The 18,938-nt window shown below is 36.1% G+C and overlaps 3 protein-coding genes and 1 pseudogene across 4 annotated transcripts; 1 reads left to right on the forward strand and 3 right to left on the reverse strand.

Annotated features, from left to right (window-relative positions):
- Positions 1-1,023: 1,023 nt before the first annotated feature.
- Positions 1,024-3,466, forward strand: LOC120142968 (zinc finger protein JACKDAW-like). The gene is made up of 5 exons (XM_039157402.1): positions 1,024-1,332; positions 1,569-1,707; positions 1,801-2,200; positions 2,331-2,545; positions 2,706-3,466. The coding sequence occupies exons 2-5, from the start codon at positions 1,593-1,595 to the stop codon at positions 3,260-3,262; spliced, it is 1,287 nt and encodes a 428-aa protein (XP_039013333.1). The 5' UTR covers positions 1,024-1,332; positions 1,569-1,592; the 3' UTR covers positions 3,263-3,466.
- Positions 3,467-8,041: 4,575 nt separating this feature from the next.
- On the reverse strand, positions 8,042-9,868 carry LOC120142969 (annotated as a pseudogene).
- A 1,731-nt stretch (positions 9,869-11,599) lies between these two features.
- On the reverse strand, positions 11,600-14,645 carry LOC120142970 (haloacid dehalogenase-like hydrolase domain-containing protein 3). Of its 2 annotated transcripts, XM_039157404.1 has the most exons (7): positions 14,213-14,645; positions 13,776-14,131; positions 13,432-13,638; positions 12,837-13,161; positions 12,401-12,490; positions 12,199-12,275; positions 11,606-11,884 (listed from the first exon to the last, which is right to left on the reverse strand). In XM_039157404.1, the coding sequence occupies exons 2-4, from the start codon at positions 14,031-14,033 to the stop codon at positions 12,859-12,861; spliced, it is 768 nt and encodes a 255-aa protein (XP_039013335.1). In that variant the 5' UTR covers positions 14,034-14,131; positions 14,213-14,645; the 3' UTR covers positions 11,606-11,884; positions 12,199-12,275; positions 12,401-12,490; positions 12,837-12,858. The 2 variants fall into 2 exon arrangements, with proteins under 2 accessions (XP_039013334.1, XP_039013335.1); XM_039157403.1 differs by having other exon boundaries at positions 11,600-11,884; positions 12,199-12,490.
- Positions 14,646-14,731: 86 nt separating this feature from the next.
- Positions 14,732-18,514, reverse strand: LOC120143133 (aquaporin PIP2-2-like). The gene is made up of 4 exons (XM_039157534.1): positions 18,299-18,514; positions 15,174-15,464; positions 14,945-15,085; positions 14,732-14,869 (listed from the first exon to the last, which is right to left on the reverse strand). Exons 1-4 carry the CDS (start codon positions 18,512-18,514, stop codon positions 14,750-14,752), a joined length of 768 nt encoding a protein of 255 aa, XP_039013465.1. The 3' UTR covers positions 14,732-14,749.
- Positions 18,515-18,938: the final 424 nt, after the last annotated feature.

Here is an 18,938-nt window from a genome sequence, read left to right on the forward strand (position 1 = left end):
GGTCATGTATAACACATAAAGGATATAAATATTCACATTTCACTTCTAAAAAAAGAGAAGAAATCTGAAATAAGTCTATTCTATATGAAATCTTTGCAAAATGCACCAGAAAAAACTATAAACTTCTACTCTTTGATCAACGATTCTATATCCAATTCAGAAACGACAAACTAAAATCCGTCCAATCTCTTTCACTCGTGACTAGGGATTCAAATAACGGCCGCCATATCACGGTGGAATCCGAGACCGTTATCGCAGAAAATAACAGTGTATAGTAGAATCACACCAATAACGGTAGGTCGCGGTATTGAACGAGTAGCGGCCAATCGCGACAATAGCATACCGTTATTCCGTTATTTTCCCGTAATTTTAATTTTTTTTAAAAAAATCAGTTTTTTTAAATCAACTCATTTAAAAAAATTTAGGACTGCGATACACATAATGACCGCAATAGCACATTTTATATTCACAACCACAATAAACATAATACGACTGAAAAAGCGACTGCAACTACAATTTAGATCTCTCATTGTGACCTATTGAATCACCAAGCATGTTGTACATCTCCATGTTTATACTCTACCTTTGATCTAGTTTGCTTTAAGAATGTTAATAAAGTCGAATAATTAATTATTTTTTTAATTTTAAGGTTTCGTCTTAATTAATCTAAATCGATTTACGCTTAATTTTGATGGATGAATATGGTGAAAGATTTTATGCATGAGTGAAAATAGTGGATCGGGGATGATTGAGGAAGGTGGAGCATCTGAGTCACGGTTCAAATATGGATCCCACTTTCCCAGACAAGTATCACGGACCGTCCTTCCACTCTCTCTCTCTCTCTCTCTCTCTCGGGAACCCCATCCCTTATCTCTTCCCCCTGTCTACCCTATATCCGGTCTTACTTTTTAATTATGGATTAATCATTTCATCCGTAAAAACATGGCCTGTAAAGCCATTCCACTTTTTAAACCCAAAAGTCCGTTTTTCATGGACTCACATCACTAGACAAAAAGACAACAACACACCTCTAAGCCCCTCAAAATCTCTCCCTTTTTCTATAGGCTTTACTGCAAATACCATTAAAATACTACTAAGTTGTTTTAAAACCAGGCTAGGCTACGTGGTTTGAACTCAAAAGCTGCTACAACCACTGCGAAAATCAATATATTTTCAGCAGGTCGCTGTCTTCCACGCACAAACGCTGATTTCAACGATTGTGTTCGTGCATGAAATAGAACGAGAGTTGAATAATGTAAGACCAAGGAGGAAAAAGAAAGATAACAGTTTTTGGAGCTTGAGAAAGGAAAAAAAACACCAGATCTAAGCTTAGTAAGTATATTTGTTTGTTGGGAGAATTGTCTTAGATTTAAGCTTGAGTTGTGCTTTTCTAGTCTCTTTGACCAAACCAGAGAGATATATAAAAAGCTGAGTCACCGAGTCAGTATTTTAATATATATATATATATATATAAATATATATACACCAAACGTTTATCTACTTGTGTTTGGAGAAATCCTTGTTTTCCTTTTGTTTTATACTGTTTTTTTTCCTCTTACAACTATCAGTTTTCGGGATTTAGTTGCCAAAAAATGTCTGCTGAGGCGTTTTCCATAGGAGGGTTTGTTCATCAAGAACAGAATCATGCAAACCCTAACCCTAAATCTATTCCAGTTAAGAAGAAGAGAAATCTTCCAGGAAATCCAGGTAAGTTTGCTCTCTCTCTCTCTCTCTCTCTCGATAATACCCTTTTCTTTATTTTTTTTATTGATTTTTATTATTTTCTTTGTCTTGTGAAAGATCCAGATGCTGAAGTTATTGCTTTATCTCCCATAACTCTAATGGCCACCAACAGATTCATATGTGAAATATGCAACAAAGGTTTCCAAAGAGACCAGAACCTACAGCTTCATCGGAGGGGTCACAATCTTCCATGGAAGCTGAAGCAAAGGAACAACAAAGAAGCGATTAGGAAGAAGGTTTACATTTGCCCCGAGAAGACCTGCGTCCACCATGATCCTTCTCGAGCACTCGGCGATCTCACTGGGATAAAGAAACATTTCAGCAGAAAACACGGAGAGAAGAAGTGGAAGTGTGAGAAATGTTCCAAGAAATACGCTGTTCAATCCGACTGGAAAGCTCATTCCAAGACTTGTGGTACACGGGAGTACAAGTGTGACTGTGGGACACTCTTCTCCAGGTATACATGAATCCTCATGAAAATCAAATACTACATGTTTTAAGGGTTTCGAATTGGATTCGAGGAAACCTAATGATTAGGTCATAAATGGCCTGTGTTAATTAATTTGGGGTTCTTTTGATTCGAACAGAAAAGACAGCTTCATCACACATAGAGCGTTTTGTGATGCCTTGGCTGAAGAAAGTGCAAGATTCAGTTCATCAGCTTCGGCCACGAATCTGAATTTCAGAAACGATATTGTGAATATGCCTATCGGATTTGCTGGCCAAGGAGCTCTTGATGTTGCTGGAATCCCTCAATTTCGTTCGGGTTTTACACAAGATTTCAATGGGATGACCGCGTCAGGTATCTGACAATTTGTTTTTGTCCCTGATATAATTTCTACGTCTGTCCTGTGCACCAGCATGATATTGGTAAAAGTATTGCATGATCCTTTTATACATCATAGTTTTCTTCTGATATGATGAATAGTTAAACTTGGGAACATGTTAATGTAATTGCCCAGGTATGCCTGAGATGGTTCAAATGGCTTCTGGCAATCTCTTTGGTTCATCATCAATTGGCAATTTCGGTACGAATTCGAATCTTCCCCTATTGCCATTGCCACGAGGGCTAAAAGAAGAAGGTGGAAGCAAAGGGAAGTCGACGGAAAATATGTCGTCTCTCTACTCGGATACTCAAATAAAGCAACAGCAGGCTACACCGATGTCCGCAACCGCGCTTTTGCAGAAAGCGGCACAGATGGGTTCAACGAGAAGCAACTCGACGTCGTTTTTCGGTGTAATGAGCTCGTCTTCTTCCCATGGCATCGGTCAACAAGAGTGTTTCATGGCGTCAAGCAACAACCTGCTGTTACAAACGGGAGTAGTGAAACAAAGTGAGCCGAGCCCGAGTCAATTAAAGATGCACCCCGGTTCGAACTCAATTGACCAAAGCTTGACTAGGGATTTCCTTGGCATGAGCAATGATCAACCTGCTCGTCCGTTTTTACCCCAGGAACTAGCCAAGTTCGCATCAATAGGCTCGACCATGGGTCTGAGTCAATTCAGCAGCAACCACTGAGTCAACCTACCCCAAATTACAACTTACAAGGCTGCATCTTGTTTCGAAAAAGCTGGTGACTGGGGGACCGAGTTGGAGTCTGGGAATTAATTAATCAAACCCCAGAAAAAGGAACAGAAGTTCATCTTGTGAATGGTCAGTAATGGGGTCACGTTTCCTTGTTTGAAATGACTAAACAGTGAGCTAAAATTACTCCAAGTGTATGCATGCATGTGTTTTGTTCTTGTTGTTTTGCTTGGTGTCTTAGCTCGCTTATCTTTGTTCACAATTATCTCTATATATGAATTTCTAGCTTTACTCAAGTATTCAGATGACTATTATTTCCAAATATATTTCATACCATGTATGCATTATTAATAATTTTAAAAAATTCTGAACCGTCAAAAATAAGTTTATCTAATGAGATGAGACACTAAATTTCTTAAGCGATGAGTCAAATCCTGATAATTGAAAATGAAACAAACTGAGTTGGAACTTAGAGGATAGCTATCATAAGGAATCTCAAAATATGATATAGATTAATCAATCAATAAATTTGATACAAATAATTAATTTAAAAATCTAAACAAATACGACATTATAATCAATATATACTATTAAATATTTTTTTTGAGGCTTGGATCACCCTATCTCTTTGAAGTTTTAAACTATATATTATATTTTGTTAGGTATGGCTCATAAATATACCAGTAAAGAGGACAGGAGATGGAGCGGAGTGAGCGAAGCGAACGCAGCGAACATCAACTGTCCTTACAAAGAAAGTCTCGTTGTGGGGTTACGAATTATGTGGGTTGGGTGTGCGGGGGCTGCGCCCCGCGGTACGGTACATGGTTGATTTTGTAATTATGTACCAGGGTTTTCTATTATAAATAGAGATGTAACCTAGACCTAAAAGATAATTGAATAAAACTTCTAGCGCCGTCTAGGCACCGAGGACGTAAGCACATTGCCGAACCTCATAAAATTCTCGTGTTCTTTTGTTTTCTTTACCCGTTTTCGTCAACATATTTTGATTTAATTCCAAAAAACACCCTTAACAGTTCCACCACTTTTTACAACATCTGCCTTAAAATTTAAACATATGTTTTTAGGGATACAACGTATATTAACATTACACCCAATACGAATTACTTAGTTTAATTATAATATAGGGTAAAGTACACAATTGTCCCCGACTATAGGGTATTACTTTATTAAGTCCATCGATTATTAAAAGTTACAAAATGGTCACCGACTATTCATTATATTCCAAACTCATCATTTTCCGTTAAAAAATGTTTGTTGTTTAAGCTGGACGTTAATATAATGATTGAGGTATGATAGTTATGTGAGATTCTGAGATTAAATTTTATAATATCACAGTCAACAGGTTAACGTTCAACTCAAAATATTGTCAATTTTTTAACGGAAATAATTAGTTTGGAACATAATGAATAGTCGGGTGACCATTTTGTAACTTTTAATAGTCGAATGATTCAACAAAGCAACGCTCTATAGTCAAAAGATCATTTTGTAACTTTTAAAAGTTAATGGTCTCGAGACCATTTGTGTATTTTACCCTATAATTTATTATCTTTAAAGCAAGTTTGAAATAAATTATTGATTTTTTTTGGTTTTTGTTTTCTTCGTTTTTGTTAATTTTGTAATATATTACATTATTGAAATTTGTATCATTCATGTAAATGTTTTATCAACCATTCTTCGAAGAAATTCTTATAATTATGTATTATTCATAACTTTATATGGTTTGCATGTACATATTATAAGTTCATATATATATATATATATATATATATAATATAATATATGTATTTATTTTTAAGTATTTTAAAATTAGGCAAAATACACTTTATAGAAGATTTGGTGGAAATTTTATCTATTTTTATAGATTGAAAATATGTGCATATCCCCTAGGACTTTCCCTTTTGGCATAATCAACGGTATCTAATCTATTGATCGACTAATCTAGATCGGATATTGCAGAGGCAAAAGTGACCCTCCCAACCCAATTTTGATGAGTAGTGATTATTATGAATGATGGATTGATGATTATGTAAATGTACAAATAGACTTCTAAATAATATAAAAAAAATATTAATTTTGGATTTAAATTCATTAAAATAGGTAACATTCTTTATAATTTTAAAGTAATGATTATCAAGAACAAAATAATCATATATTATATTTTAGTTTTTCAAAAAATATCTGATATTCTAATTGGGATAGGAGGAGTTTAAATTTTATATAAAATTTTAGTGAATTCATCTTTTATATATATATATATATATATACATATATTTAGTGAATTCATCTTTTATAAAATATATGTATGAAGCAAGCTTTCCCCCTACAATCACCCGACTCATAATGCATTGTATATCATCCTCTACAATGCAGATCCAATTCAATGGAGGTCTTAGTTCTGAATTTCAACCGCAACGAGGAGTTCGGCAAGGGGATCCAATCTCTCCTTATCTTTTTGTTCTTACTATGGAAAGACTAGGTCACCGTATTCAGCTTGCTTCTGAAAGAGGTGATTGGAAACCGTTCAAGCTTGTACGGGGTGGCCTTCCTATCAGTCATCTATTCTTTGCAGATGACCTAATCCTATATGCCAAGGCATCTACTGATCAAGCAATTTTGATTGACAATATTCTGGCGGAATTTGGCCACTATTCTGGTCACAAAGTAAACAAACTCAAATCTCATATTTACTTCTCGCCAAATACCAGTGTTGAATCAGCAAATTTAGTATGTTCTCGTCTTGGCATCAAACAAGTCTCTAACTTGGGTGTTTATCTCGGAATGCCGGTGATGCATAAGCGTGCCACTTGCAAATTATATGCCTTCATAATTGATAAAATTAAATCGAAGCTCCAAGGGTGGTCAGCTCGATCCCTCTCTTTTGCTGGTTGGGTTACTCTTGCTAACTCCGTTTTTATGGCCATTCCCACCTATTTCATGCATACTTGTCGGTTCCCTTCCAAAGTTTGTCACGACATTGAAAAAATCGTTCGACAATTCATATGGACTTCTAACGACCAATCTCGTGGCATTCCAATTGTTAGTTGGGATGTCTTATCTCAACCTAGACACAATGGAGGTCTCGGCATTATGAGGTTACAGCAGCATAATTCGGCTTTCCTAATGAAGCTTTGTTTTGCAGTTTCTTCGAACACAGAGACATACTTCATAAAACTCCTTCGACAAAAATATAAGGTGACATCTATGTGCCCACCTTCAATCACGCGGCTGAATTGCTCTCATTTATGGAGGTCTTTATCTAAGGTCTGGGATAATTTCCATAGCTTCATCTCTTGGTCCGTAGGTGATGGTGCTTCTATAAGATTTTGGCACGATAATTGGTTGCCGAAACTTGGGCACCTCTTTAACTGGAAGCAATAAGGAATCACTATTGAAGACAACTTGATGGTTTGTGACGTTGCTCAATCGAACAGTAGCTGGAACTGGAACTTCATTCGACACACTCTTCAGCATTCCACATTCCAGCATATTTTGAATGTCCAGCCCCCTAATCCTAATGCTGGCACTGATCGTTGTTCCTGGCTTCACAACAAGAATGGTGAATTCTCTGTGAAATCCGCTTATGATCTTATTACAAAAGAACTTTGGAGTCCTAAAGATGTTAAATGGACTAAGCTCTGGCGTCTTCCTATCCCGGAGTGTATCAAACACTTCCTTTGGATTTCCTATCGAGATCGATTACTAACGAATTTAAATCGATGTGCGTGAAACCTTACCGATGATCCTTTATGTCAAATATGCGGATCAACTTGAAACTTTGTTGCATGAGTTGTGAGATTGCAAACAAACTGCTTCTCTTTGGCAATTGATCATTCGCCAACAGCAACTTCAGGATTTCTTCACTCTAGAATCTAATGAATGGCTTATGATGAATCTTGATTCCAATCAACTTTTTGCAGGTTCTAAAATCCCTTGGAAAACTTTATTTGCTTCCCTAACGTGGCAGATCTGGAAGCGAAGAAATTCATCCATATTCTCCAATCTGACCCTCTCTAATGATCAATTACTCAATCACAGCAAAAACTGGGCTAATTATTTCATCACTACGATGCCTGATTCCTCAACTGGTACTGCTTTTCCCCGCCCAGAACTTATTCAATGGTGATCAGCGCCTGCTGGCTGGTTTACGCTCAACACGGATGGCGCAGTTCATCATACCTCCTCCCTAGGATCGACAGGTGGCCTCATTCGGAACAAAGATGGAGATTGGATCGTCGGATTTAATAAAGCTGTTGGTATTTCCTCCCCATTACGAACCGAACTCTGGGCGATTCTTGAAGGACTTCAATTAGCGTGGTCCCAAAGACTCGAGTGCCTTCAATGCCAAACGGACTGTGCGGAAGCTCTAGCACTTGTGACTTCTCCAACAGCCGCATCCAGCCCAGTGTCTCTTGTCAGATCTATTGCGAGCCTTATTTCAAAACAATGGAAGATTGAATTCATTCTCATACGTCGTGAAACCAACGCTGCAGCAGACTTCCTTACAAAATCTACCGTCGTTTCAAATGATCAACCATGCATATACATCGAACCTCCCCAGGAGATAATACCTCATCTTGCTCGTGACCTTCATGGTCCTGCTTTTATTTACACTTAGTATTTCATTGTAATGGTCTCCTTTTAATTAAAAAAAAACAATTTTTTATAATCATTGAAACAAAAATTAGTCACTTAAGATCATATAATTACCGAACAAGGAAAGATTAAAACCTAAACAAAAAACTCGAACAAAAATAAATACAAACAAATCCAATCATAACGACAAACGAAATACAAAAAGGATCAAATTACTGAACAAAAAGGATCAAAATACACTATACAGGAAGATAGTTCAACAAACATGCTAGAATCTCATTCATCGGTGCCGGCGTTGTTCACCGTTATCTCCAAAAGCCTCTCGACCGGTTGCCTGCAGATCGGGCACCGATTCGTCTGGCATCTCAAAACCTTTGCACAAGAGCTGCACATGCACTGCGTTATGTACAACACCAAATTCACATCAACCAATGGTTATAATCTCGAATTCCCTGAACTAATGAAGAGAAAAGAACAAGCGGCTTATATTTACCATGTGTCTGCAGGGAAGAACGGTCGTGTCCCGAGGTTCCGAGAGGCAGATAACGCATTCTCTTCCGCTCTCGTTTGCATCGACGTCGTTGTCGACCGAGTTCCCGATCCCGTATATTTCTTGCAGTTCATACCTCAACCCGTTCACCCACAGGATCTGCTTCACTACTTTCGTCTGGTATTCGCCCTTGTCCTTCTCGAGCACGGCCTGAGTTATCTGAGAATTCATGGCTCCTGATTCTTGGTTACCATCCGGTAAGTTTAATGCCTCGGCTTTCACGGCCAGGTGATAGATATCGACTTCGTCTAGTTTGAGAAGTTCCAACGCCTCGAACATAGAGAAGTCGATCCCGGTTCCGGAGGGCAATCTAAACTTCTGTCCCAGACCTTGCTCGAATGGTACAATCACTGGGGGTAGAATGCTTTCCTTCATTGCTGTCAGATTACAGTCTTCATCTTCTTTTGCAAAGAAAATAACAGTCATCCTGTTTGCAAACAGACCAAATACTATTCACAGCTATTCACAGACTGCGATTCACGACTCAGTATAATTTAGATATTTTCAACTGATAATCCATTTTCGTCCTAAAATTTTATAAGATGGAGAAATCATATGGCAAAGCATGAAACTTCTCAAATCGAAGGGACTGGATTTTTGTACCTTCCGGCGACAGTGGCATCAAAGTGAAAGAAACCAAGTACTTGCCGGGATTCAGCTCATCGGCCTCGAATTTCAAAGTTTCCTTCTTCAAATTAACGTCGTTCTTTATCGTGACCGCCTTCTGATGTTCTATGTACGGCACCGGCGGCGGCGGTGGCATCATCGGTCCATAGGCATACCGACCCCAATTCGAGTGTTCTATATGGGGCCCACTCCGATGGTGCTGATGATCGTAGGGCGGCGGAAGCGGCAACGGCACGGGCGGCTGGTGGGCGTAGTACCCTGGGTACTGGTAGTGCTGAGGTGGGTTGGTGTTCGGATATTGAGGCGGTAAGGGGTTGCGGCGGCAAAGACGTAACGGTTGGCGGGATTTCGGTTTGCGGCTGAGCCGGAGGAGGAGGCGGTGGCGGGGGAGGGTGGTTCCGTCGGCTTCCGTGTCTTCTCCGGCCATTTACTCGGCTACTTCCGATATTTCCCATGAATTTTTCCACGGTTTTCTGGATTTTAAAATAAAATCAACCAGAAATTTTTGCAAAAAATTATAAAGGAAAGATTTTTATAATCAAACTCTATCCGGGTTCCATGTAAAAAATCCAGGGTTTACCATTTTATTCCCTCAAACCCCCCCTCAAGAAAATGAAAAGAAAAACTGGGTTTGCTTCCTATTTCTTCCTTTCATTGATTCATCAAAAGAATAAACAAAAAAGAGAGAGAGAGAGAGAGAGAGAAACTTTGGTTGGGTGAAAGTTGGGTTTGCGTAAAGCTCCACCAAAACCACCATTGATGAAGAAGAGATATACATTGTGGCAAAGCGACGTCTTTTTCTTTTTCCTTCTTTTGTTGTTTGATGGGGAAAAAAAAGTCTGAATTGTTAGGTTAATTACAAATTACGTTTCATCATCAATGATCAACCAAGCTTTCAAAGCAGAAATCATTGGCTGTAATTAACACAAATTTTGATTTTATGTGTTCCAGATCAACTTTCAACCCCAAGTCAGTCAATTTATTGTTGAAAAAGAAATGCTTTACAGGTACTCTCCACCCATCTCATATCTAACATGGCTTGTTCCACTGCAAATACCAAATAAAACCCTGGAAAAAAAAATCTTCTATTTTCCCTTGAATTTTGTGGGAGAAATAATAATAATTCACAATCTCTTTGTTGGAGATTTCCCCTAGTGAAGTCATTCATATAATAATATCAAAATCTAATTAATAATTACCTACAAGGGTTGGTTTAAGGGATGTTTAAAGTATGACAGTCTTAATATATAATTAAAAAAATATGTTATTGAAAATATTTATTTTTTTAATATTTTCAGTAAAACGATATCTAAAATATTATTTTTTCTATCAGAAATGTTAGTATTAGGTGTTACCTAAAATGTTTAATATTTCCGGTAAAACGCTACTTAAAACATTATTTTTTTCACTGAAAATGTTAATATTGGACGTTTCACGTTGGTTTAAGTAATAAATAGTTTGATATTACTTAAGTAAAATATCAAGTTCGAGTCCTTATGTATGTAAAAAAAATTACTATGAGACTCACCCAACAAAACCTGATGTACGATACGGATCTTTCCAAACAAGATGAAGTCTTGAAATCGAAAGAAAAAAACTAATTAATAATTGAATTTCCTGTACATATATTCATTATAGTGGGGAATGGGAAAGATGGAAACTTTAGTATAATTCCCACTTAGACTGGAATGAGATATTGAGAGGTTGCCAAGTGCTTTGGTCCCCTGGTTTTGGCCAATCAATGTTTTATTTTATATTCTTTTCAAAATAGAAGTGATGCCATCAAGATCCTGTCGGCTTGCTTCTTATCTTCACAAATATATATTTATTTTCAATTTAAATAAAAATTAAGACAAATTACATGTCTTGCATCTTACCTAACATTTTTTTCGTCATATAAATATTTAATCTTTAGTTTTAATTTTAATTTTATTTTAGTAATTTATCGTGAAATAATTTATGATGATAATGATGTATCACCATAAGTTAAAAATATGTTATCAGTGAAAAGTAAAAAAAAATATCATGTCACTAGTCTTGTTAATTTTTTTAACGGTGAGTAAGGTTGTAAATGAGACGAGACATATTACGAGTTACTTGAGATTGACTCGGTCAAAATTTAATAAATATTTGACTCAAATATACTCGATTTCTTAACTAGTCGAAACAAACTACTTGATACACGACTTGAAAAACTCGTAATCAACTGGATTGTATTGAAGCATGTAACCCTTACTTTTGGCTTTTGAGTTGTCAAATTTGGCATATAGCTAACACGCAAGCTCTAATTCCCACTTCAAAAAGGGAGTTTCTTTCTCCAACTTGATTGTCTCTAAAATTGGTGAAGCTAGTTGGGTGTTTGTATGACTTGGAAATAGTTGCAGAAAAAGAAACTTGAGGCATACGACACAACAAGCTCATTGATCCCTCTTGTTTAGTTTTCGATACCATTTTGTTAGAAATAATACAATCATAATCCAATAATTATTAAACATAAACAATATTATCATACGGAAATTTTAATTTGAAATAGAAAATTATGTAGAGGATAGGTGCTCCGGAAGGTTAAAAGTTTACTTGGGTAAGAGGATCTTCCGGAGACTTTAAAGGAACTATGCAAGGCGAGAAAGCTTCCGGTCGTCGTTAACGATCTCGAGCGGTAAACAGACACTTTACAAGCTACAAGAAGAAGGGTCAGATGCTATGTCTAGTTGAACATCAAAAGGTATTTACCTCGTCAAGTTTCCTCTTGAGCTCGTCATTCGGCTATCTCCTTTTCAGCCTCTTGCTCAGTTGGTTGGCTTGTTTCAGCCTAGCCATCTTGGCTAAAGGTAGAAATCCAAGAAATAAAGAATCAAGAACATTTGTTTTGGCATTAATAATGGAAAATGTAACAATGAACCATAATGAAATCCATGGGACTACCTTGAGAAGACTAAAAATAATGCAGGCGGGAAGAATTCCATGCATGACAGAGACACTTTGCAAGCTACAGATGTAAAGGATAATTTTTTTTCTTTCTTCTAGAAATCGAGATACGAGAAGGTATACACACGAACGAACATATGTATCGATCTATAATTATAAATACAGACCAATCGTTCGAATGGCCAGCGAGCACAACAAGTAGAGTAGTTACCATTTCTTGCAGAATTCACAATGTGCTGAGCTTCTTGTTCTGCAGCAAGCAAGTCCCCTATTGGCTTCCATGTCTTCCTAAAAGGTCAAAACAACACACACACACACACATATATATATATATATATATATATATCCAAGCACAAGATTGATTATAAGTTCATAGCAGTATAATTGCAAATCTAGCAGGAAGACAACCTCACTTTCTAACCACTAGATGCAAAATGTAAAGTTCATGAGGGTAGCCTTGACTCGATCTCGAAAAAAAAAATGCTCCAGCTTCATCAGATTAGCTGATCACATTGAGATAAAAGTATTATAGAACAAGGGAAATTACAGGTTATAGGTATAAGATATACTCAATTTTCCCACAAAGCCTAGTGCAATACTCTTAACTGGATTCTGCTAGAAAACTTGTTCAAAATAAACAGCTAAAATTCAAATCTCCATACCAGAGAAGATGGAAATCAAAATTAGTTTTTGAAGACCAAAGAACAAATCATTTAAGATGAAATGAATAGTTGTAGTTTAAATTTTATAAAATTCATAGAGTTTGAAAATAATAATAGTTGTAGTACCAGCTAGTAATGTAATCGGCTATCACATATTTATTAAACAAATGGTTTAAACAAAACATACAGACATCAGCAGCAGCATTTCCTTAGAAAGCTAATGTCAAATTCTCCGATGTAAGGAATTCCTGCACTGCCGTCAAGTCGGGAAGAACGATAGCGCCCAATTTTCTCCACTCCTCGGCTTCGGGTGTACTGAATCGATCCAACAACATGGCATTCATCCCCAGACTCCTTGCCGGCACATAGTCTTTGCGCATGCTGTCACCAATGTGCAGAGTCTCTTCTGGTGCAATATTTCCAGCCCTTTCGAGTGCAATCTCGTAAATCCGTCGGTCCGGTTTCTCTACACCTTCGAGACCGGAGAACACACCGAAGTCCCACTCTGATCCCTAGAACAACCATATAGACATGACTTTCAAATATAAACATCAGACTAAATCACCTAATCAAGCTCAACAGATAAAATGTGCCATCACAGCATTATGTTGCAATGGAGCAAGCATACTATATCCCAAATCTTTGGTTCTCATTTTTCTTGTAGGCATTGAGCAGGGTTGATCGAGGTTCAAATTCTCATATATTTTCTATATCTTTTGTATTTTGTCTCCTAAACTATTATACGATTCGTTTCCCATAACATATAATCCTTCGTCCTTTACCTGGTTCAAGCCCAATGCCGGCAGTATGACATCTTGGTATCGATATTCTGCATTGCTTATGATCCCTACCTTAAGACCTTTCTCATGAGCCCATCTTAAAAAGGGTTGGGAGTCCAGAAACACCATATACGGTGCAGACGAGCCGAACGAAGCATATATACGTTTAAATATCTTCTCAAATGTCTCCTCGTCGTACTCGTACCCTGCCTGTAAGCAAAATAAGACTGATGTCATATACATGGATAGACCGAGGGGTGCAGACACCCCAGTATAACATCCTGCGTACGTCCCTGTCACATACAATGTATATCAGTACCTTTGATAGCCTAATACAAATATCTTACCTTGACAAATGAATCCCTAACACAGATTTTCCACCATTCAATGTTGGGCATTTTCGCAGCAAATCCGAAACAAGGATACTTGTTCGTCATCTCTGTGTATGCAAACTTGAAACCTTCATGCACACGTTTATAGTCCGGGCATGGCAGTCCAACAGATTTAGCTGCCATGCAGTAGTAGTCACCGAGCTCCCCTTTGTATGCTATGAGAGTCCCGGTCACATCGACGGTGATGCATCGTAATCTGGATAAAAGGGACATCGCAATGGCGATTGAGCACAAAGTCTCAAGATTTACCAAAGCCAAAAGATGTAAAATTAATGAAGCTGATTGATCCAATCCTCAATCAATCTTCACAACTGCAATAAACCATAGAAATAGGATCAGAATCCCATCATCAGTGAAAAATGATTACACAAAGAGCAAATATCATGCTTTACTCGTGTGTAGGATGATCCTCGTCTTGCCCTTCCCTTGAATCTTCTCGTAAAAATTGGATCGTTTTGATCAAGATGATCTCTTTTGCCAATGGTTCTCTCTCAAATGCCGAAACCAACATGAATCGTTTTTGTTTTCGACTGTTCGTATGATTAATAAAGAAAAGGAGGGTGTGATTTGAAACAGAGAGAAAAAGATGCAACAAAAAGTGTGCAAAGGCATTAACACCAACGGTAATAACACCTAGAGATTAGAAAACCATGGTTTTGGGGCCTGTTGTAATTTGGTTGCCAAAATAGCTCGACGGGCAAAATCAGAATTCGGACATGATAAGTGGCTAAAGATTTGCCATGTGGCTTTAATCTAATGGTCAGATTCATAAAGCAAACTTGGTGGGGGAACTTGAAAAACGAGTGCCACATACAGAGAGAAGCATGACACTTCGATTACAATTTACAGATTCAAAGCTCCTAAAAGAACTCCATTGATTCATCCATGGCGGCCATTCTTATGAACTTTTAGCTGTGGAATTATTGGTTTTACATGGAAGAGCTGCTCCTGAAGGATCCCATTGCTTTAGCAGCAGATTCCCTTACGATGAACTGGTGATAGATTGCAGCAATGGCAGCTCCAATGAAAGGTCCAACCCAGAAAATCCACTGCAAAAAAATAACAAAACATCAGTAGTTTTGAAACGTATCATATGAAAAAGACCAAATCCGAAAGATTCATACATGGTCATCCCATATCTTGTCGTGGTTGAAGATAACAGCAGCTCCGAAACTACGGGCGGGGTTGATACCGGTCCCGATAATAGGAATCGTGGCCAAGTGAACCATGAACACGGCGTATCCGATGGGAAGTGGTGCCAAGACCTTAAATAATAAAAAACAAAATAAATTCATTAACTCATACAACTTTGTTGTCTGTATGTTTTCTCAATAGGTTAAGCTAGAGACTTACAGGGATATGGGAGCCTCTTGCATTACTCTTCGGATCAGTTGCGGAGAAAACAGTGTAGACGAGAACGAAGGTGCCAATGATTTCGGCGCCCAAACCAGTTACGGTGCTGTATCCGTCGGCGAGGTTGTGGTTCCTCCGCCATATTGGTTGTAGTATGACTTTTGGGAGCAGGGTTTTAAATAGCGGTCCACAATCGCGATAGAGCTCACAAAATAACAGTAACGCTGCCTTTCGATATATTTGATATGGTCCAATCAACAACAACGGCGGCAATGAGCACAAGTATAGAGACTAGATTTAGGGTTTTCAAAGTTAAAGGGAGGTTTTTAAGTTTTTTTTGAAAATTTTGGACTTTTTTTAAATGTTTTAAAGTTTTTTTTATAATTTTTTTAAAATTACATGTAGGCGACACATGTCATTTAACGATGGAATTTAACGGTCATTATAAGTTGGGAACATAAAGTGGTAACGTTTTTAACATTAAACACTTGAATGATTCAAAAAATAATCTAGGCACCAATTCGTGAAAAATGTATAATTTGAACACTTATTTTATAATTAAACAAAAAAAAGCATGGGGACAAACAGCACATGCCAATAGTATATACCTACCTTTCAATTGATTGGACGTGATTTTATCATTTATTTGTCTCGTTTTGATAATTATTAATCAAAATTATGGTTAACAGAACAATTGAGAAGCCTTCCTTTGCAAGGTTAAACCAGAAGGAACTAACAAATGAAGCTGACCCAAAGCTATTTTGAAATTATATTTTTAATTTTAAAAATAATTTTAATAATTATCACCATTAATTAATTTGGTAAAATGTTTGCAAATAATTTTTTTTAAATAAAAACAAAAAACGCTCAATTCCATTCATTCCTTATTTTGTTTTGGGAGTGATTTTTTTTTTAAATTACATTAATATTTTTTTAATAGTATTAGGTAATTATAAGATAATATATATTTATAATATTTTTTAGTCATTAATAACACACACCTTGTAGATGCAGCTACTCGAGCCCAAGATCTCAAAAGAGAACAACACTCCTTTTTAACCACTGAAATCACTTAGGGTGCGTTTAGTTCACGGAATGTAAGATTACCAGTGGGAATAGGATTATCGGTGGGAATAAGATTACTGTGAATGTTGTATTTTGTGTTTGGTTCGTTTAGCATGAATGTAAGATTACATTGTTTGGTTAAAGGAATAAAATATTATTGGAATGTATATTTTACCAAATTGTCCTTATTATTATTATTATTATTATTATATATTATAACAAGTTGAATTCTACTCTAATATTACTATAATTAATTTATATATTTTCTTTAAAAATTTAAATTCATAAAATTTATATAATTTTTTTTACAAAATTGAAAAGATAAATAGGTTTAATGAAATGGTAAAATTTTATTTTAACCCCTGAACTTCATATAAAATTCTAATTATGGACTTTTTTGTAAATCTAAAATAGTTTAAGGATAAATTTGTAATTTAACATTCGTAGAATTTTTATTATTCAATGACAGAAGAATGATATTTTTAAAATTTATTTTAAGGTATTTTAGTCCAAAACGTCGGTAATCCAACAATACCTTAGGGAAGGGGTAATCACATTCCTGATAATATACCCAAAAAATACCACTATTGGGAGTAAAAGATTACCAGAGAATAGGATTACTGGCCAACCAAACGGGAGAATAACATTCCATTCCCCCGGTAATCACATATTACCTTAACCAAACACCCCTTAATGGGTTAATGACATTAATATTTTGATTGTAATAATTAGCATTGCTAATTATTTAGATTAATGGATGATATTATAAAGTATAGATTAAATCATGTTAAATTGAAGTATAATAATTAAATACCAAATTTGAATATAATAACGGGACTAATATAAAAAATTAACATAAGAGAAACAAATATTAGTAGGGTAAACTTCATTATTGGTCACCAAACTATTATTTCTCTCCAATTTTGATAATGAAATTATTTTTTCCATAAATTTAACTGCTAACATTATATTTTCTTTATTTTTAGTCCCTGATTGTTAAATTGCCGTTAAGCAGTTTTAGAGATCAAATTCATGACCTAGGATAAGGTAAATGCTTAACCACTTGGCCAAGTCATGTAGCTATTACATAATTGATATAAAAAATATTTAAAATAAACTGTGACTGAAATTAATTACTAAGAAAAATATAATTGAATTTTCCCATTGGCATCTAAATGAACCAAACGAACACGAACGAGAATATATTCATGTTCGTTCGTTTAACTTTAACCGAACAAACGAACAATTAAACGGACTGATTTTTTTGTTTGTATCCGTTCATTAAGAAATTTAGCTTGTTTGTGTTCGTTCATTAATAAATTTAGCTTGTTCGTGTTCATTCATGTTCATTCATTTAAATGACAAACGAACACAAATGAACATAAACGAACGAACATAAAATTAATTGGGTTTATATTTGAGAAAGTTTTTTTTCTTCTTTTCAAATAATTTTAGAATTTATATTTTCTTTAACTATTTGAGTACTTTTTATTTGGGTATAAAATTAATCGAGTTTAAAAATGTTAATGGGTTTAAAGTTAATTTTTTTTTTAAATCTTTATATTTCAAACGAGTATAGAGAACATAAACGAACAAAAGGAAACGAACGAACATAAATGAACGAACGAGCCTTTTGTTCGTGTTTGTTCATTTAATTAAACGAACACATAATCTTGTTCATGTTCGTTCTTTTAATAAACAAACGAACATAAACGAACTTCCCACCGAACGGTTCGTTTACAAGCCTAATTATTGTGTCAAACTATATAATTGTGGATTGGGAATATTGGATTAGATTCAACTTTGTTTTTTTTAGTAAATACAGATTTTATTGAAAAAGGCTAACAATTCCTGGAACATGAAGGTATAATGGTGTCAAAGTTTTAAACACACAATTCTTATAAAAGATTGCAGGATGGTATAAGAGCAGAGGCAGTGATTTAAGTGAAGAAATGAAGTAAATACCACGATAAGAACTTAATGTACATACATGGAGAAAAGAAATATGGCATACAAAATTTGCAATACCAATCCTTAGTGTTTCTCTACTTCAATGGAACCATGGGAAAAGGCAATGGAACAGTCCTCAGATGCTGACATGTTTGGATGAATTGGGATATATACAGAAGAATCCTGCAACTGTTTTCATCGTATTCCTCGGCGGCGTCTTCGACGATGGTCTCAAGAAGTGGAGAAGTGGAAGGCTTTTCAGGGTAAACCATGGAAGGTGGAGCTCTTGCCATCCACCAACATCTTTCCCTACTTTCCTTGCCCATTCTGATTAACAAAACTGAGGGTTAAGTAATTGACGAAGAAGAAGAAGAAGAAGAAAGAATATGTTGAGATTTTGGATCGGCAGGAGAGAGGTTTAAATAGAGGAGGACTTTACTAGAAATATCTAAATTGATGGTGTATCTGCAATCCATGTGTACACCATGGTTGAATAGGGGTTGAAGCTCAATCAAGGAGCATGCTTTGATTGGTCCAGATATAAGGACTACGTGTGCAAGTGTTGGTCCCAATTTCAATGGTGAGTTGCATGATTTACACGCAAAAATTGCAAATCTCCCCAACTTCCAAGAGCATAGAAAATGACTTCATGTTCCACATGGAACTCGAGTGACCGACTCTTCCAGGATGGATCGTGTGGGCTGTTGGGATAATCGTCTCTTAAAAATTTTAAAAATTTATTTCTTTCGT

The sequence above is a fragment of the Hibiscus syriacus genome, unplaced genomic scaffold (genome assembly GCF_006381635.1).
Source record: "Hibiscus syriacus cultivar Baekdansim isolate YM2019G1 unplaced genomic scaffold, ASM638163v2 tig00110833_pilon, whole genome shotgun sequence".
In the NCBI taxonomy this organism is placed as follows: Eukaryota; Viridiplantae; Streptophyta; class Magnoliopsida; order Malvales; family Malvaceae; genus Hibiscus; species Hibiscus syriacus.